At 48.8% G+C, this 18,835-nt stretch overlaps 11 protein-coding genes across 11 annotated transcripts; 5 read left to right on the top strand and 6 right to left on the bottom strand.

The window, feature by feature from the left end:
* Positions 1–444: 444 nt before the first annotated feature.
* Positions 445–1,647, bottom strand: tom40 (TOM complex pore protein TOM40; the record flags this gene model as incomplete). The annotated part of the gene is made up of 3 exons (XM_057190302.1): positions 445–552; positions 618–1,265; positions 1,336–1,647. 3 exons carry the CDS (start codon positions 1,645–1,647, stop codon positions 445–447), a joined length of 1,068 nt encoding a protein of 355 aa, XP_057037958.1.
* A 703-nt stretch (positions 1,648–2,350) lies between these two features.
* On the top strand, positions 2,351–4,640 carry N7518_009377 (bifunctional fructose-2,6-bisphosphate 2-phosphatase/6-phosphofructo-2-kinase; the record flags this gene model as incomplete). Its single annotated transcript, XM_057190303.1, has 11 exons — positions 2,351–2,364; positions 2,547–2,735; positions 2,799–2,834; positions 2,889–2,986; positions 3,040–3,209; positions 3,266–3,346; positions 3,399–3,506; positions 3,554–3,673; positions 3,729–4,103; positions 4,158–4,334; positions 4,389–4,640. The coding sequence occupies 11 exons, from the start codon at positions 2,351–2,353 to the stop codon at positions 4,638–4,640; spliced, it is 1,620 nt and encodes a 539-aa protein (XP_057037959.1).
* Positions 4,641–4,746: 106 nt separating this feature from the next.
* Positions 4,747–5,196, bottom strand: N7518_009378 (ubiquitin-related modifier 1; the record flags this gene model as incomplete). Its single annotated transcript, XM_057190304.1, has 3 exons — positions 4,747–4,864; positions 4,914–5,078; positions 5,135–5,196. The coding sequence occupies 3 exons, from the start codon at positions 5,194–5,196 to the stop codon at positions 4,747–4,749; spliced, it is 345 nt and encodes a 114-aa protein (XP_057037960.1).
* Positions 5,197–5,457: 261 nt separating this feature from the next.
* N7518_009379 (Elongator subunit ELP2) lies at positions 5,458–7,895 on the top strand (the record flags this gene model as incomplete). Its single annotated transcript, XM_057190305.1, has 2 exons — positions 5,458–5,556; positions 5,613–7,895. Coding segments are annotated over 2 exons (2,382 nt in total), but the record flags the coding sequence as incomplete, so codon positions are not given.
* A 279-nt stretch (positions 7,896–8,174) lies between these two features.
* On the bottom strand, positions 8,175–9,256 carry N7518_009380 (uncharacterized protein; the record flags this gene model as incomplete). Its single annotated transcript, XM_057190306.1, has 5 exons — positions 8,175–8,416; positions 8,660–8,704; positions 8,870–8,933; positions 8,990–9,115; positions 9,227–9,256. The coding sequence occupies 5 exons, from the start codon at positions 9,254–9,256 to the stop codon at positions 8,175–8,177; spliced, it is 507 nt and encodes a 168-aa protein (XP_057037962.1).
* Positions 9,257–9,966: 710 nt separating this feature from the next.
* N7518_009381 (putative ABC transporter) lies at positions 9,967–10,864 on the bottom strand (the record flags this gene model as incomplete). The annotated part of the gene is made up of 2 exons (XM_057190307.1): positions 9,967–10,676; positions 10,732–10,864. The coding sequence occupies 2 exons, from the start codon at positions 10,862–10,864 to the stop codon at positions 9,967–9,969; spliced, it is 843 nt and encodes a 280-aa protein (XP_057037963.1).
* A 236-nt stretch (positions 10,865–11,100) lies between these two features.
* On the top strand, positions 11,101–12,589 carry N7518_009382 (tRNA dimethylallyltransferase; the record flags this gene model as incomplete). The annotated part of the gene is made up of 2 exons (XM_057190308.1): positions 11,101–11,193; positions 11,255–12,589. The coding sequence occupies 2 exons, from the start codon at positions 11,101–11,103 to the stop codon at positions 12,587–12,589; spliced, it is 1,428 nt and encodes a 475-aa protein (XP_057037964.1).
* Positions 12,590–12,833: 244 nt separating this feature from the next.
* On the bottom strand, positions 12,834–14,404 carry N7518_009383 (DXO/RAI1 family decapping nuclease; the record flags this gene model as incomplete). The annotated part of the gene is made up of 9 exons (XM_057190309.1): positions 12,834–12,994; positions 13,044–13,343; positions 13,396–13,566; positions 13,613–13,716; positions 13,769–13,776; positions 13,834–13,861; positions 13,925–13,956; positions 14,026–14,268; positions 14,330–14,404. 9 exons carry the CDS (start codon positions 14,402–14,404, stop codon positions 12,834–12,836), a joined length of 1,122 nt encoding a protein of 373 aa, XP_057037965.1.
* A 425-nt stretch (positions 14,405–14,829) lies between these two features.
* Positions 14,830–16,104, top strand: N7518_009384 (protein GET4; the record flags this gene model as incomplete). Its single annotated transcript, XM_057190310.1, has 4 exons — positions 14,830–14,873; positions 14,938–15,194; positions 15,314–15,466; positions 15,518–16,104. 4 exons carry the CDS (start codon positions 14,830–14,832, stop codon positions 16,102–16,104), a joined length of 1,041 nt encoding a protein of 346 aa, XP_057037966.1.
* A 100-nt stretch (positions 16,105–16,204) lies between these two features.
* N7518_009385 (uncharacterized protein) lies at positions 16,205–16,857 on the bottom strand (the record flags this gene model as incomplete). Its single annotated transcript, XM_057190311.1, has 3 exons — positions 16,205–16,305; positions 16,368–16,436; positions 16,494–16,857. 3 exons carry the CDS (start codon positions 16,855–16,857, stop codon positions 16,205–16,207), a joined length of 534 nt encoding a protein of 177 aa, XP_057037967.1.
* Positions 16,858–17,359: 502 nt separating this feature from the next.
* N7518_009386 (replication factor C subunit 4) lies at positions 17,360–18,639 on the top strand (the record flags this gene model as incomplete). Its single annotated transcript, XM_057190312.1, has 5 exons — positions 17,360–17,445; positions 17,502–17,722; positions 17,779–17,878; positions 17,932–18,354; positions 18,414–18,639. 5 exons carry the CDS (start codon positions 17,360–17,362, stop codon positions 18,637–18,639), a joined length of 1,056 nt encoding a protein of 351 aa, XP_057037968.1.
* Between the last annotated feature and the right edge of the window lie 196 nt (positions 18,640–18,835).

An 18,835-nucleotide genomic window follows, 5' to 3' on the forward strand; every position in this document is an offset into this window, starting at 1 on the left:
GACTCAACTTAACCAAACTCAACTAAATCAAAACTTGTTTTACATTGGCCCCTCTATGATGCGAAAAACACAACCAGAGCTATCTGCAGGCGCAGCCATGCATCCCAGACCTGGCAATCCCATAGACCCAAAACATGGCCATGCAAGGAAATGAACTGGAAAGATAGCAAGGAGACACAAGATATCAGACCACAGGCCAAACAGAGAGGCAGCATCAGGTGGTAATGGAAAAGGAAATCAAAGAACCGGAGTGTGAATCTATACAAAAAAATGTTGGAATCTCCAGGGCGCCAAACAACTGGCCACCTGCACCAGCAACCCAAATTCAAGAGGATATACCGAGGAAGAGAGACAAACATATGTCATTTCAGACATGAGAGTGAAGAACTACTAAAACATGGGGGGTGAAAGGGTTATTATCTCGGGCGATGCGAGAGGAGAGATTTAGAAGGGAGGAGGGATCATGGTAGCAGGGTCAACCTTGTCCTGCTGCTCCATGACATCCTCACCAGCAAGCTCAAGGGAGACAGCAAGACCGAGCTTGGCCGTTTGCTAGAAAGAAAAGAAAATAATTAGCATTGACATCAATAGTAATTTAAAAGAGATATGTCGCTTACCTTGGCCTGGTCGATCTCACCAGCGAAGGAGAGAGAGATGGGCATAGCAATACGCTTCTCAAGGAGACAGCTGACCTTGCCGGTGCTGTCAACCTGGGCGCGGAACGAAGACGCACGGAAGTCGTACTTGGCACCAATGGCAGTGGTACCGTCACGAGAAGGACCGCCCATCATAAGAGTAGCGGGAGAGGGTTGGAGTTGGAGGTTCATGTCAATACCAGCCTCAACACGCTCGGACAGCTTGCGCCAGTAAGTGGCGTTGAAAGTGCCCTGGGCCTGGAGCTGAGCGGTACCAATCCAGTCCTCACCCTTATACTTGGCGGAGTAGGACAGAGCGGTCTCGGGGCGAGCGGTGATGGCCTGGCGTTGCCAGATAGCCTCGAAACCAAGAGCGAGGCTGGGGGTGATGGACTGCAAGTAGCTGCCGACGAAGATACCGGTGAGACCACCCTCGAGGAGAGAGGGGTTGAAGGCCTTGAGGGACGCGGAGAAGTCACGGCCAGTGTAGTCGTTATCTATCTGGACCAAGCCCTGGGTACCGCCGTTCATGATCTGAGCATTGGTCTTGGTGACAAGGGCCTGGTTCCAGCGGTAGTTGGCGACGGCGGCGAGGGCACCGTCGCTTCCGTAGTTACCCTGCATAAACACCTATCGGGGGACAATATGTTAAATACTGATATTTGTGGTGATCGGCATCGCATGGAATAGTTGTCCTTACCCTGGGGCTTCCGTACATGGCGGAGAAAGCATATGGAGGCAGATTGCCGGTTGAGCCCATAGAGAAGGCATGCGACACACGGAACAGAGGGGACATGCCGAAGACCTTGGTCAGGTCTGCCCGGAGACCGGAGAACATGAAGTTGGTCAATAGAACATCCTTCTGCACTTCCCTGGCCAGGTTATCGACAGTGCCGGGGTTGGGTAGGTTGAGCAAGGCCCTTCGGTCGGAGAACGAGGAGTATGCATCGTTAATAGCCGCAGCGGCAGGGTTCTCTGTGAGAAAGGAGAGAGATGATAGGTAATCGGCCATTTTGGTTGGAATCTGATAATTGACGAATAATTAGGTGTCGTCACGCGTGTTACTCGGTCTCAATTGAGACTCGGGGGAAAACACAAAAGAATTGAGAATAAAAGGGATTGAGACCAGCCCGAGGATCTGGGACGAACAAACGTCTCAGATGACCTTGATAAAATAGAGTAAAAAGGGCTGGATCTGATGCGCTCGGGAGTGTAGGAGAAGCAATTCAAGACTTCTAAGCTGTGAAAAATGCTAGTCACCTGCCTCGGCGTCTTTGGTTGCTGCCGTTCACCGGGATATTACATAAGCTGCTTCGGGCCCTCCCGGTTCAGGCAAGACCGGAGGGATTGGGAAGGATTGGGGGGTATTTGACCAGATATCAATTGATCTTTGCAGTGTGCTTCTTTCTTTTCCATTCTATTTGGTGTGGAATTGTGCTTGCATCACTTTGCATATTGCAGCCTGAAAAACGAGGCAAATAAAGGCCCATGAGCTGCACCTGATAGTTATCTGAGCCTTAATCGATTACCTATACCGCCTCTCAGGTACCTTCCTTGTTCCTTGTTTCTCGCTCCCTTCACTGTCTTGCCATCGGCTGACGTGACTAGGAATATCTGGTCTCTCTCAGGGCTATCGATCGATACCCCTGACACGCTGGATACTGAATCTTGTGATATCTCAACATCTCAAGGTTGCGCCACCTCGACATCCCACCATGGACACTTTACTGTAAGCCTGCCTTTCCCTCTTCCCAATCTCATGTCTTCTCTATGAGAGTTGAAATGTTGTCTTGTGTATGCTTTTTGCTTGACAATAATGTCAGGAAAAAGGAGAAAAGAAGAAGAGAAAGCACGAGCCATACCCTGGCCGAAGACTGTAGCCTGATGTGGATTTGAACTGACATCATATAGCACCGCTGAGATCGTGGCCAACTCCCCACGATTCCGTCGCAAATCCTCAATCTTTGTCGATGCAATTCATGACTTGCCGGAAAAGGCGGATTTGGCTCCGGCCCAGCTGTACAGCACCGAATCTGGTCGGCTTTTCCATTCGGGCCGCATTGTGATCATTACCGTCGGCTTGCCTGCCAGAGGCAAAACGTATGAAACTTCTTAACATTGAGATTAGTGTTGCGCGGTGAACTAATTACAACTCTATGACAGACATATCTCAGTAGCTTTGGCACGATACCTGCGATGGTATGCTTTACTCCTGTGATTTGCGCATTTACAGGTATGCTGATGCATTGATAGGCTTGGTGTCAAAACCAGAATCTTCCATCTAGGCGACTACCGTCGTGCCACAATTCCATTTGGCGAGGACATGCCAGATGATTATTTCTATGTCAATGGTAGGCATGGTATCCTGAGCTACCTGAATGACCATATTGACATTTCCGTTTAGCGACTGCCAAGTCCGTCCTTCTACGCCAAAAGATTGTGAGAAAATGCCGAGAAGACATCTATCACTTTTTGAATCATGAAAATGGTCAAATAGCGATATATGATGCCGTCAACCCGCTAGTCTCAGGACGGCGCTCGCTTGCCAAGGAGTTTGCGAAGCATGATATCGAGGCAAGTCAGAATTGATCATTTGAATCTTTGACAATAGACTAATTATCTTTTACCAGACCCTGTTCATTGAGTCGTGGTGTGACGACGAACGCATCATTGAAGAGAATGTTCGCAGAGTCAAGATCTCCTCCCCTGATGTGAGTCTCATGTATATATTGGCATTGAATGGAAACTGACAAACTATGCTAGTACGTGTCGTGGAAATCAGAAGATGCCGTGAAGCATTACTTGAACCGTATCTATTCTCGGATCCCCCAATTCCAGACCATGGAGGAAAAGGACTTGAACTTTATCAAGGTACGCGCAATTGATTCTTTCCTATTCCCATTACTCACCAAATACAGATGATCAACGCCGGCGAGAGATTGATTGTCAACAATCGAAGCTTCGGTTATCTCTCTAACCGTATCGTCTTCTATCTTCTAAATCTCCATATCAAATCGAGACGCACGTACTTCGCTCGGGTAGGTCACCTACAGTCCATATTGTACGATGCAAAAAACCTGACATTTTACCTAGGCTGGCGTTTCGCTAGACGCAGGTTCATACAAAGCCGATACTTCGCTATCGGATCAGGGGGAAGACTACGCCAAGAAAATGACGGCACGTCTTCTAGCTCACCGGGAAGAAGAAAAGCAAGCAATGATTGAACGAGGAGAGACTGGCTATGAGTCAAGGCCCTTGAAGGTTTGGACTTCCACACGCCGCAGAACAGTGGAAACCGCAAAGTACTTCCATGAAAACGGATATAAAGTCCGACAGAGGTCCCAATTGAGCCAACTGAACCCTGGTGTTTGTGAGAAGATGTCTGAGGATCGCATCCGAGCAGAGTTTGGTGACGAGGTTGCTAAGCACGAGCTTGATCCCTACCACCACCGTTATCCACGGGCAGAGGTAGGCCTTGACCAACCCCCCTCAAAGTGTGTAGCTGCTGACCATTTGCACTAGTCCTATCATGACTTGGCTGTTCGCCTCGAGCCAATTATTCTTGAATTGGAGAGGGAGCAAACCGATCTGCTCATCATTGCACACGAGAGTGTCTTGAGGGTTTTGTATGGCTATCTCATGGCCTGCAATGCTGCAGACATTCCGTTCCTTGAATTCCCTCGCGATGAGATCATTGAGGTAAATTGGACTTTGGGTTGGATTAATATCTATGGTTAATTGACACTATTGCAGATCCTTCCCGAGAGCTATCAGAACGAGGCACAGCGGATCCATATCCCCGACCTCCCCGAAGAGATTATTCCGGCCTCTCCAGAGGATTTGAAGATCCCAGTGCCCCCAAGTGGGATGGTATCACCGGCGCAAGGGCTTGGTAGCCCAGATGGTCAAGTAACCCCACAGAGTGGTCATCGAACACCCAGTGGAATCCGAACACCGCGTGAGCGCGAACGGATCTCACAACAGCATGTTGAAGATGTGGTCTAGGTAAAAGTCCACGCTTTATGTTGCCCTCATATTCTTCCAGCCCACTTCGAATTAAGTTTCTTTTTTGTCTTAATTGCGTTGATAATATCAATACAATCCATCATGTTTAACCACCATGTAAAGTTGAGACAAAAACAATGTTATCTCCTTGTTGAAGTTCATATGTCTCTTCGCCTTCGAGTTCCCAATCGGCATCGTTGATGAGGACGAGAATTCCTGGTCGTCTGTCGAACCATTAATACTGTTCAAACCCCCGAAGTTATGTTGACATACACATTGTCCTCCATGATGAACATGTCTATCCTTTGATCCTTCATGAGGTTGTCGACCAGGTATTTAAGCAGGTATGAGATGTTTGGCCGGCTGCCGTCCTCTAAACGAGCAGGCAGAACAACCTTATGCTTACGCTCATTCCCGAATAGCAATTCTAAGCCGCCGCTATCGAGATCAATTATCAGCGGAGCTTGATCAACTGAAGGAAAGATTTGACGTACGTAAACTCGACGGTGATAGGGATGGGGAACTCTCCCTGGCCCGCATTTGAAGTATCAGCCATGGCGTTGTAGACAAAGGTGAATATAGAGCATATAGGAGTTATCTCTGCTTGTTGAGAAGAATGTAAAGAGATCACAAGTCGAGTCTGTTGAGAAGATGGAGGGGCTAGGCGGAGACACCTCTTATCGATAAGCCCCAATTTTCCCGCAGTTTCTTTGCGGCTTTTCTCCAATTGATTCCCCCAGTACAGCAGCACAGACAGACAAAGGGTTCATAAGCCCTCATAGTACTCTATGGTCGCCGTCGACACAGAATATATCAGCGTGGGGGAAATCGGCACCCTGGTGCCGCGGATTGGGATGTGCAGACAGGCGTGCTCGCCTTCGGTGCGGACAACAATGTCGCCTTATGGGATCCTCTAGTAGGTCTATTGAGAACAATTGCGCATTGATAACGACAAGCTGACACTTAACCAAGTACAAGAATGATCGTGGCATCCATGCTCTGCTTGTGGGGCATACCGACAAAGTCAGCGTCGTTCGATTTTATACATGCCCCGCCTCAGGAACGAGATTTATCGTCACCGGCTCCGTCGACCGCACAATACGGGTATGGAAAAAAGACGATGCCGATCCCCACAACTATGTCCTTGCGTCTACCCTTGAGGGTCACACGGGCTCCGTGAATGCGATTGCTGTCGCCGATGGAACGGATATCATCGCATCTGGAGCGGCTGATGGGACGGTCCGGACCTGGAGAATAAATGCACAGGACGGATTGAAATGCGAGCCACTTGAAACGATCACAATGGTACCAATGTTCTTCCCACTATCTCTATCATTGCAGGGACTTGAAGGCGACTCGGACAAGCCATTGGTGTTGGCCGTTGCAGGTACAACGACCAAGGTTCATATGTACGTCTCGGAAACCTCCATCGGCAAGCCAGAATTCAAGCACCGGGCCGTACTTGGGGGACATGAAGCCTGGATTAAGGCTCTTGCGTTCACTCAGGACAAGCAGAGCAACGGCGATATCCTGCTAGCGTCTGCAAGTCAAGACAGATACATCCGTCTCTGGCGACTTCGTCGGGGTGAAGCAAGTGTACCTGCTCCAATAGACGATACAGATCCTCTGCTTGGAGGAATGGAGCCTACGCTATCGAACAAAGCCCATGAGTTTAAGGCTGCAGGATCGAAATACTCAATTACTTTCGAGGCTCTTCTCTTTGGGCATGAAGATTGGATTTATACTATTGCGTGGAATCCTGATTCGAAGCGGCAGCAACTTCTTTCGGCATCGGCTGATAATACCATCACAATTTGGGAACAAGACCAAGCATCAGGCGTCTGGATGTCCACAGAGAGAATGGGAGAGATCAGTGTCCAAAAAGGATCTACCACGGCGACTGGTAGTGCAGGTGGCTTCTGGATTGGGCTCTGGTCACCAGATGGGAGGCAGGTGGTAAGTCTTGGCCGGACAGGAAGTTGGAGAGTTTGGCGACTTGAGTCCGACTCGGATATTTGGGTACAGAGGTTTGGTATTTCGGGTCATGTGCGCTCCGCGAACGGTGTACAATGGGAGCCCACTGGAGGCTACCTGCTTTCAACGAGTTCAGACCAAACCACGCGGCTTCATGCAAAGTGGGTACGGGGAAATACAGGTTCATGGCATGAATTTTCCCGCCCTCAGATTCATGGGTACGATTTGAACTGTGTCGATACTCTGGGTCCCTCACAGTTCGTGACTGGTGCAGAGGAGAAGCTCTTGCGTGTGTTCAACGAGCCCAAACAAATTGCCCAGTTGCTCGAGAGACTCACTGGGTTCAAACAATCGAATGATCAGGACCTCCCAGACACTGCTGAGATCCCAGTGCTGGGTCTTTCGAACAAGGCACTTGGAGATGAGGCACCAGTGGAAGAGGACGGGGAAAAAGCCCCAACTGAGGCGCCAGTCGCCTCTGCCTTGCTAGCTGCCAACCACCCGCCGCTGGAGGACCAGTTGTCTCGTTACACCTTGTGGCCGGAGCATGAAAAGCTCTATGGCCATGGTTATGAGATATCAGCAGTGGCAGTAAGCCATGACCGTAGGCTCATTGCTACTGCCTGCAAGGCCAGCTCGATTGACCATGCGGTAATTCGCCTCTACGATACGTCAGACTGGCATGAGATCAAGCCTTCTCTCACTGCGCACTCGTTGACCATCACGGACCTCTCATTCTCGAGTGACGATCGTTATCTTCTCAGTGTTGGACGAGATCGCCAATGGGCGGTCTTCCAGCGGAGCGATACAGACCCAACTACCTTTACAAACTTTAGCTTGAACCCTAAGGGTCACTCTCGAATGATCCTAGGTGCGGCCTGGGCCCCAGCTACAACAGACTATGTCTTTGCTACGGCAGGACGTGACAAATCTGTGAAGATCTGGCCAAAGTCTGAAGACACTTTCGTTTGCAAAACGACCGTGGCCCTGACATCGGCCGTCTCAGCAATTGCTTTCTTGCCCACAATATACAAAGGCACATACGTTATTGCTGTCGGCGAGGATAATGGTGTCATCTCCATCCACCGGATTGCTGCTGATACCCTCGAAGCACAGCACGTCGTGACCATTGACAAGGAGGTCTCGCCCTCAAAGACGATTACTCAATTATCATGGCGACCAGTGCCGGCTGCAGAGGATAGCAGGGATCGGTTCGAATTGGCGGTGGCAAGTGAAGACACGTCCACACGGATATATGCTATCTCGAACATGCTCTCATGATTTATACGAGAACCAAAATAGTTTTACCTAGGCAGCCGCCCTTTATGAGTCATGATGGTTGAGATATCTTTTTAATGTCTTTGTAGATAGATGTGCCTTCGGTAATCCTTTGAGATCTTTTGAGATGTCTGTAAATGTCTATTTAATATCAGACGCAAACCAATGTACGATTCCTACAAACTATCGAAATATATGTTGTACGTGGGAAGTGAAGGAACATCATGCAAGGTCATTAAATTACTCCAAGGTGAAAAAAGAACATCGTATGCCCTTGAGAAACTAAGACTCCTTCTTGACCTCATCATCACTACCAGATTCTTTATAGGGGCCCTGGGTGGTTTCCTCCTGTTTTGGTTCGTCCCCAATCAGGAGATTCTCTACGAAGTCGGCGCTTCCCTCTCCCCTAATTTTCTCTAGGAACCGAAGGAGAAGCTCTGATTCGGACCGAGAGACCTGCACTAATATCGAAAGCAGGTCAGGCTCCACACTAGGGCTACCCCGAGTAGCGGTAATGGTGCCCACTAGAATTACCTACAAGTTAGCATATGTCCTTTGAATAATGTTTAGAGTAAGCCCTATAGATGTTGGGGGTGGGCTTGAGCTATAAATGCACGATTCAAACATCGTCACGTTGAATCGACAGATCATCTCAGTAACAGGTACAGGCCGAACACCCAGGCTAAACCCATAAGCTGAACCCATAGAATGCAACCGCAGGACGAGCCTACAGCTCAAACCAGAAAGAATTGAGAAGGTTCACATACCAGACTGGATGGAGGGAGAAGGGGGAGGAGGGAGGTTGTTGCGGGCTAAGTACACACTGTCAGGACATGTCTCAATAGCTCTTGGTACCATCCACTGATCAAGTGGTATCAAGTGACTGATTCCGCTTGTTTCAATGTCGATTGCAAGTCAAACCACATATTCCAAGGAATCCGGCCCGAGGTAGGGTTGGGTGTATGAAGAATACATACCTGTGCGATTTTGGCCACCACGGTAGCTACGATGAGTCTTCTTGTGGGGGTTGGTCTTCTGATTCTATCAAAGACTCATTAATAAGATGACTCCTAGAATGTCCTATAGGGTCGCTTTACCTGGGAGGGCTTGTATGCCGCCATCATGGAGATGTTGTTGGCCATGGCCGTGTCTCTCAGACACGCAGCCCAGCGATGGCACTCCTCCTGGGTGTGGCCTTCCATCTCACAGAATGTGCACCATTGCTATTTTTCAATTAGTCAGTCTATGTCGACATTACCTCCTTTGGTAGGGGATAAACAGACGCTTCAATACGGTTCAACGCGACAAAAACCTTGTGACTTGGTTTCACTTACTGCTACTCTTTTTTTGCCCTTGTCAGGCATTGTGGCTTCCCTGAAATAAGAAAAGACAAAACGCAAAGAAGCCAGCCTTGAGAGGGTCCGGGGTTGTTCTGGTCTTGGGTGGTGTGTGTGCGAGAGAGAGAGAGAGAGAGAGAGAGAGAGAGAGAATAGAGATAGAAGAGAGAGAGAGAGAGGAAGGAGAGAAAGAAATAAAGAGACAAGGACCGCCTTCACATTCTAATGTGGCAGGCAAACACACACTTTATGGCTTTACAAGGTCTATTCAAACATTTTGGAAGGCATTTGCGAAGACATCTATGAAAACAAAGTGGAATCAATGGAATCAAAGTACATAACGTCTATAGTATCTTGTTAGACCGACCTGATATTTAGATTATAGGTATGCTTGTACCTATTTTATATCTCATGACTCAATATCATAGATCAGATATCAGTTCGAACTACCAAGTGAGGACAATGCCCACACGTATATATTCTCGGATATACTCTCATGATTTGTATAGAAAGAAACATATATCTAGCCTGAGTTGTGATGTTGAAAACTCCCAAATGTTGAATAGACCCTGTAGATGCAGATGCCAACCTATAAACCCCGTGTATGCCTTGTGGTTGAACCCAATTGTTGTTGAATGGCACGTTAAATGACTCCCGACATCAGTGCTAGCATGCAAAGAAAGAAAAAAACAGGAAAGAAAACAGGAAAAATAAGAAAAGATCAAATATCTTTCTTCTCAGTCGTGTTTTTCCAGTCCGTAACCTCCAATACCCTCAAGGGACTGATAGGTCTTGGCCTGATTACCACGATCATTCCGGGGACCTCTGGCCTGCATATCCTCCTTGAGCCACTTAAGAACCAGCTCTCCAAGACGACTATTCTCCGAAGTCCACGCGGGAACTTCCTCATGGAACGACTCAACACTACCCAGCGCTTTGACCTTGCCCAAGTGCATGTGGGCCAAATGGGTAGGCCACTGGGCGAGGTTATCCAAGATATGGGTAGCATAAACAATAGTGCAGGCGCGGGTCTCAGTCTCTCGCTTTAGGAAAGCTAAGAAATTGCTCCTGGATAAAAGGTCCAAGTCGACAGTTATCTCGTCGAGCAGTAGAACCTGCCACGGCCGCAGCAAGCCCATGGCCAGCTGCACGCGGCGGCGTTCTCCATCCGAGACGGCATGCATACGCCAGCGCAGATCAACATCGAGGATATCGATCAGCTCGTCCCGGCGCTCTGGATAAGCATTTCCGCCGACAGAGGCGAGAAGCGTCGGCACATCGATGTCTGTGCGGACGATGCTGTTCAACACCCACTCGACTCCCAGGTACGTTACGCCATCTAGGCTGTCCTTGAAGGGGTCCTTGCCGCCAATGGCGATAGTGTTATTGGGTGCAAGGCGCTTCCCTGATAGGAGGCGGAGGAGGGTGGTTTTCCCCGCTCCATTTGCTGTGTTTTGGTTAGTCGTCGAGATTAGTCTGAAATGGAGATGAATTTGACTTACCGCCGATCAGTAGGGTGCGGCTTCCAGCTGGTAAGCTCATGCTTACGTTCTCCAGGCCACTGGAGCCATCTTGGAACTTGTACGAGAGGTTCCGTACCTCAATGGATGGGGGAGTGGAATTGGTATCCGCCATGACGAATGTGTGAGAAAAAAAGCACAGAGAGAAAAGCGAATTCGACAAGTTCGAAAAGAAGGAGATAAAATGAAGCAGACAAGGCTGTCAATCCAGATTTATCTAGACTGCTTTGATGTTAGCGCTCATTGTAAGATGAGTCGACCCCGAGGGGTTGGGGACGCCATGGATGAGGTAACCCGCTTGATAACCGATAACAACTTTTTCCCCCACGTCGTTGCAAGGAGCATCGCGGTATGCTGTCGGCTCTACGATCTATTTGGCACGGTCAAACAATCATGAATCCACTGATAGCTGTCGTGGGCGCCACAGGCACAGGCAAGTCAAAGGTAATGACTCCAAGTACCGCCCGCACTTCCTCCGAACACAATGACTGATAGCTGTAGACAGCTTGCAGTGGACTTGGCCTCTCGATTCAATGGTGAAATCATCAATGGCGACGCAATGCAGATGTACCGCGGTTTGCCGATCATAACGAACCAGATCCCGATAGAGGAACGGAACGGCATCCCTCATCACCTCCTCAGTTGTATCGACTTAGACGCGGAAGCATGGCGCATAGGACTGTTCAAGCGAGAAGCCCTGAGAGTCATTGAAGACATCCACGCCCGTGGCAAGGTCCCCATACTTGTTGGTGGCACCCACTATTATACCCAAGCAGTGCTGTTTAAAGAACAGCTTGTGGGCGAGGGGGTGGACGACGAAGGCGAGCGGGAACAGCTCATGGAGTTCAGCACAACCTCGAATAAATGGCCGATTCTGGATTCGTCGCCTGAAGTTGTCTTGGAGAAGCTGCGCGAGGTGGATCCCGTTATGGCTGCGCGATGGCACCCGAGAGATGCACGGAAAATCCGGCGGTCATTAGAAATCTATTTTCAGACAGGGCGGCGAGCATCGGAGATTTATAAAGAGCAATTCTCTCAAAAGAGAAAGGCGATAGATCAGGAGGAAGGGCTGCTACGGTTCGAGAATACATTGGTATTTTGGGTCCATGCCGAGAAGGAGGTCCTCAACGCACGCCTGGATGCGCGCGTCGATGACATGGTCAAGCAGGGCTTGATGACCGAGGCGGAGAAGATGTCGAACTACTTGCAGGGGAAAGCCTCGCAGGGCATTGAAGTTGACCAAACACGGGGAGTCTGGGTGTCCATTGGATTCAAGGAATTGGCGCCATACTTCAAGGCTATCCGCGACGGGGAAGCAAGCGAGAAAGAAATCGAAGATCTCAAACGAAACTCTCTTGAATTAATTCGGATCGCCACACGACAGTACGGAACATCGCAGGTCAAATGGATCCGCAATAAACTCTGGCAAGCACTCACAGAAGTCGGAGAGACACGTCGTCTTTATCTCCTAGACAGTTCCAATGTCAGCGACTGGAGAAAGTGCATCACTGAGCCGTCCGAAGAGATTATGCAACTGATGCAGCAAAATAAGCCGACCCCCGATCCCAAATCGCTTTCTCAGTTAGCAACGGCGGAGTTCAGCGCGAAGGAAGCCCAGGAAAAGCGTGTGCAGGCAGATCCAATCGGGAAGTGCTATACCTGCGACGTGTGCCAGAAGACAATGGCATCTGAGGACCAGTGGCATATTCATCTGAATAGTCATCAGCATAAAAGGGGACTCAAGTCTGCAAGGAAGAGGGCACAGCGAGATGAATATTTCCGAAAGAAGGAATTGGAAGCGCAGGGGATCCAGGCCCCTGAAACCGAACCTGGGTCATGAGCTATCGCATTGCATAGTCAAAGATATTTAAGGACATAGAAATACCCAAAAGTCTTCTGCTATTTCAACAGCCAGGGAAGATCTTCCGTGTAAAGCTAGGTGCAGGTAGTCGCTTGGGGGATCCCTCGGACTGCCGCTCGTCTCGTAAGGTCAATGGATGTGTCTGTGCAATATTTCATTTATTGCAATGATACCCAAGCAATGAAATACATTAGTACTAACTATCATACATTAGACCTTCCAATCACGAACTCGCATTGGTCGTGGTCGATCGCCAGGCCTTGAAAGCAGGTGAGATAATATCGCCATGTCCTTGCTCCTCAACCTGATAGACCTCGATGACCGGAGACTTTTCCTTCTTCCGAATTCTCCACGTCCCTTCCTGGTTGATAGTCTGCTTCAGCCCTAGGAGGTGTGTCAGTGCTGCTATGACTTCACGAAAAAGAACACTCACACTCCAAGAATGCACCAGTAAAATTGATGCAGACGTTTCCATCCCAAGAACGCCGGCCGACGTTCAACACTTTCCCGGGTATGCTAGCTGTATCTAGCTCCTCCAAACTATGGCAAATGCCATTCTCATCACGGAATCCCACGATAATCTTAGGCACACCGAGCAGGAATGACTGTGCCCAAAACTTGAGCAATTTCCGCTCATACTTGATCATATCACGTTCATTGCGGATCTGAGCTGATGTCTTCAGTTCAACCCAGTTGATGGGGCTTTCTTTTCGCGATGGCTTGCTGTCCCAGACTAGAACAGAAGTTAGATTTAGGTATAGTCAAGAGAATCAAGGTAAACATACTGGCATCAACCTCTCCACCAAGAATCATACGCACGTTACCGATCCCGGTGCGAACAACTGAGCAATATTGTGCTGCGTTATTGACGACTTCTTTCTGGCGGCCTTCGATCTCTTCACGGGTTGATTCATCCCACGTCTTCGGAAGTACAGCCAGCTTTTCGAATTTATAGCCTAGGGTTGTTAGTCTATACATATTTCTATGAGTTGTTTGACACACCCCAATACATCATGAGTTCCTGCGGTGCCATTCCAGGTGGCGATCCTCGCTTGCGTTGGATCTCTTTCTGTTGGTTTTTGTATTCGTTGTTTTCCTCAATGAATCTAGAACAAGTCAACACCTTATATAGTGAACTTGCTAGCTAGATATACACACATGGTGCCCTTTGATAGATGTTAGATCATGGAAGCTAGACAGTCTTGTTGAGACTGATATCGTACCTGGAAACAAGTTGCATTCATCTCGAAGCTAGAGATAGCCTGGGATTAGAGAAACAGCACGTTATGTTTGGAATATATTATGGTTACAAACCCATTCATATTATCAAAGGGAGCGGTTAGAATCTGCATATAAAGGTGAGAATTTGGTTCCAAATCAGATGATAGTCCGCGATAGACTTCAATTCAACACACCTTGGTCATCATTCCTCTCCATGTGACGATGTCTACATCACACTTCTTCTCTGTTTCTTTCTCATGAGCAACAAGGGTATCAAGTAAAGCATCTAAGTGCTCATCCGGGACATCATTGAGCTTCTGGAATGTCTCATAGCCTGTGTTCAGGTCTGCAGGGAGAGCCGGCGTGTAGTAGTAGGCCATGGACGAATCGCCCAGAGAAAAACGACGATTTTCATCATAAGAGAAGCAAGCAATTTCCTAGCAGCAGGTGAGCGATTCGTTTTGATTTGTTTGACATAGCACTTGGTCTTTGGCTTACCTTCGGTCTCCGGATAGAGGTATTTGCGCCGCCGAAGCGGTGCAGGGGCTGGATATTAAAAGTGGAACGGTTCATGATGAATTTGGCGCACTATTGACTGATGGACATGGCTGAATCAAGAAGAGCGATTGCTTGGTCCTTGGTATGGATTGTCGCGACTAGCTAGGTAGCTGTATAGTCGTTAGGGATGCCCGTAATGGCGTGGTATCATCGTAATATCGCCGGAAACAAGGGGCCAATAAAACGAACAGAGTCCAAATAGCAGAAATAGCAGATTCCACGTAAAAACAAAAGCAGTTTCAGCTACTAAGCAACCATAAGGTATTTCTGAGGAGATGACGGAGATGTCATGTTCTCCAGGGCCCTGGGCGAACTGCCGTGTCCCCACCAAATCTCAACCAACTCCCCGCGAACGTTCTTGCATTGCGCACTCTGCTTGATAGGGTCCTCGATTCTACTTTTCTTTGATCTACTCCCTCAGCGCTTCCTTTTAGTCGACCATGTCATCCCGGATTGATAAGGTCATCGCCCGCCAGCGAGAAAAGTGAGAATCCATAACCACCTTGGACTTCAAAAGATCCGGTTCTGACTTATGTCGTTGTCTGTAGGATTGCTGATGGCGCCTACTACGAAGCTCACCAACAACTACGTGTTATTGCTGCCCGGTATATCAAGCAGTCCAACTACGATGCTGCAGCGGAGATCCTGGCTGGTGGCGCGAAGGAGCTATTGAAAGCTGGTTCTCGGCAGGGTGCCTCGGCCAGTGGTGGGGACCTGGCCATCATGTTGGTGCTTGAAGTATACAACAAAGCCGAATGGGAGATCTCAGGCGGTAATGATGATGCAGAGGGTCGGGCTCGGAAGAGTGAGTCTATCAAGTATCTTTTTACTACTGGGGGTTGATTACTGCAGCTTGGTGCTTCAGGTTACCCCAGTAGCTATTACAGGCCTAGCATTGCTAACTTGTATATCTTTGTTCTTCAGAGCGCCTGATCGAGTTGCTACGCGAATTCCCGTCAGATGAACCTACACGAAAGAGGTTCATCCAAGAAATAATTGGATGGAGTGCAAAGTTCGGACCACTGGAACGAGGAGATGCCGATTTACATCATGCTGTTGGTTCAGTATACGCCGAAGGTGAGTGATGTCGGAGCGCAATGTTTGGTGCATTCTAATCTAGTGCCTCAGATAACGAGCCATACGATGCCGAGAAACATCTCATTCTAGGAACCTCCGAATCAGCCGAGACTCTCGCAAAGCTCGAGTATGAATGGTACACCAACGATGAGCCACACACCGCAGCGATCTATGCGTCACGCGCAGTTTTCCCATACCTCCTCACCGGAAATCTCCGCAGCGCGAATAAAGCCTTGCTTATTTTCACTTCGCGGCTTTCAGCGGCTAATCCTCAGCTAGGTGTGCAGGAAGTCAGCAGCGCCAGCTCCGACGCCCGGGTGTTCCCTGCCCTTCCTTTGGTAAACTTCATCACCATGTTGCTGTTGGCCATCCAGCGCGGAAGTGCCGATCTCTTCCGACAGCTCACTGCACACTATGCAACACAAATTCGAGAAGTTGGTATCTGGGACGATGCTCTGGCTCAGATTGGCGAACAGTACTTCGCCATCAAGATTCCCCGGCAAGGAAACCCATTGATGGACATGATGAGCGGTATGTTGTTCGGAGGAGGTCAGAACAAGACAGGCGGTAGAGGAGCATCGCAATCCAGAGCTGTGAAGAAGGTTGAGGCACCGCCATCGAGCATGGAGCTTGATTAAGAGAGACCAGATGCGTGGGTCTTTTGAAGCAGGCCTTTACGGGAAACATATCCGACTGATAGTGTAATGAGATCAAGATGCATGCAGCAAGCGCAGCCCTCTAGTTAGAAACCAAGTCCTTCTCCGGCTCAAACATCCAATTGTCTTCATCCAGTGATGCTACCTTTTTGCGTAGGCTTTCCTGCACCATACTCAGAATCTCTGTTTCGTATCAGTATATGATCACATGTAGGACTGTCGGACCCAATCTGACTGTAACTTACCATCGGGTTCACCGTTTGATTGTCTGGTCCGGTGCCGAACCATCATCTCCACGAGAGCTGCCTCAAACTCTGTGTCAATATTAGCAGACTATGCTTCAGAGGAAAACAGCGTGTAGAAAAGCATACTATCTTTGTCACGCCCATTGAGTTCCAAAGAATTGAATCCTCCACCCTCTGGTGCAAGTTCAGCTAGCTCCTCGCCGTCCTCTCCAACCAGAACCTGCGGCAATGTTGGAATCTCAAGCTTGTAGCTGCCATTCTTGTCCCGAACCACAATATCTTTATTCTCCGCAGTTTTGAATGGTCGAGTATGTGGCCCCGAGTCAGAGGATGTAGGCTTCAGCCGGTGCGAGGGACGATTGGAAAGGCCGCCGTGGGTTTGAGGAACTGTGCCATTAGGTGGTCCTACAGAAGCAGGTCGGCGGCTGAGGTTCCCATGAAATAGGTTACGGCGCACAGAAGTCTGATTCATCATACCAGATGTTTGCATGGCTGTATACACCACGGTTTGTGCTTCTCCGTTGGGTTTGGCCGGAGTTCTGAGTATGCGGCGGCCGTGTGCGTCGCAGAGAGGAGATATGGATGGTTTGAGGAGTAGGTTAATCTGAGCTGTGCCTATTAGAGTGTGCAAAATAGAAGGAATGGAGTCATTGGCCGACTTCTAGGTATTAAGAATAATTGTTGTTGGGGTGAAGAGAGGAAGAATGGCGCAGAATGAAGCTGGTGGGAAAAAGATCACGAAAACGATGGCATTGAACTGAACTACGTATGCGGCAGTCAACCTATGAACGATTGACTACTCCGTACTCAGTCTCTTATAGATTCTGCAATATAAAATCTTAAAATAACAACTTCAATGCCCCATACCTCAATGCCATCACATCTGCAAAGTGCACAGGCCAGCTGATAAGCGGTTATCGCATTTCCCACGCGTTTCTTTCGCGTCTTCCCTTCACTGCACTTCTTCACTTGGAATCACCAAATCACTCACAATGGTTCAAGCTGAATCTTCCTCTGCTTCTCGCAATGCTGCCAAGGCAAATACTGCCGGTGCCCCTGTGGACTATGAGCTTCCCTGGTAGGCTTTCCTTTCTTGACAATATCAGGTAGAGCTAACCTTTGGCTTGTCAATAGGGTCGAGAAATACCGCCCAACCTTCCTCGATGATATTGTCGGCAACACTGAAACAGTGGAACGATTAAAGATCATTGCCAAAGATGGTAATATGCCACACGTTATCATCTCTGGCATGCCGGGTATTGGAAAGACCACTTCAGTATTATGTCTGGCGCGGCAAATGCTGGGAGATGCATACAAGGAGGCAGTTCTGGAGCTGAATGCAAGTGATGAGAGAGGTTAGTTGTGGCATAATCGCTCTCATGACTTGGTCGATATTGATGCTGTGGTCTAGGTATCGATGTGGTGCGAAATCGGATCAAAGGTTTTGCCCAAAAGAAGGTTACCCTTCCACAAGGACGCCATAAATTGGTCATCCTTGATGAAGCTGATAGGTTTGTTCTCGTCAGAGTTTCCTTCTGGTCACTGGACTCACATCTCCCCGCAGCATGACCGCCGGGGCTCAACAAGCCCTACGACGAACTATGGAAATCTATTCCTCCACCACACGATTTGCCTTTGCCTGTAACCAGTCGAACAAGATCATCGAACCCATTCAATCCCGTTGCGCCATTCTCCGTTATGCCCGGCTGACAGATGCTCAGGTGGTCAAACGGTTGATGCAGATTTGCGAGGCGGAGAATGTCCAGCACTCCGAGGATGGAATCGCTGCACTTGTTTTCAGTGCAGAGGGCGACATGCGTCAGGCCATCAACAACCTGCAGAGTACTTGGTCCGGTTTCGGTTTCGTCAGCGGAGACAATGTTTTCCGAGTAGTCGACAGCCCGCACCCGATCAAAGTTCAGGCCATGATCAAGGCTTGCTGGGAAGGCAAGGTGGATGTGGCACTGGAGGGGGTGAACGAGCTATGGTATGTTGTAAATGTGTTTGCTTTGAGGTGCTGGAGGTTTCTAACCGATTTATCTACAGGACGCTGGGTTACTCCTCTCACGACATCATCAGTACCATGTTCCGAGTCACCAAGACCATTCCCACATTGTCTGAACATTCCAAATTGGAGTTCATTCGGGAGATTGGATTCACGCATATGCGTATCCTGGATGGTGTGCAGTCACTACTTCAACTGAGTGGCTGTGTGGCGAAGCTTTGCAAGATTAACATGAAACCAGATTTGTTCGAGCCTCCCAAGGCTTGAGACTCGAGTGCTTGCCTTGTTGCATATTCCCACGGCGTTTGTCATTTAAGTGACTCTGGAGGCAGATATCCCATCAAGCCGCATAATGAGTTACGTCTACCATTTATTCCAAAAATCAGTTCAATCCACGGCGATGTACGCCATTCAGTCTGCGAGTTGACCCAACTTTATATTCTGCCTATAAATCCTAGATAGC

The sequence above is a fragment of the Penicillium psychrosexuale genome, assembly GCF_028828465.1.
Source record: "Penicillium psychrosexuale strain IBT 29551 chromosome Unknown utg000005l, whole genome shotgun sequence".
Lineage (NCBI taxonomy): Eukaryota > Fungi > Ascomycota > Eurotiomycetes > Eurotiales > Aspergillaceae > Penicillium > Penicillium psychrosexuale.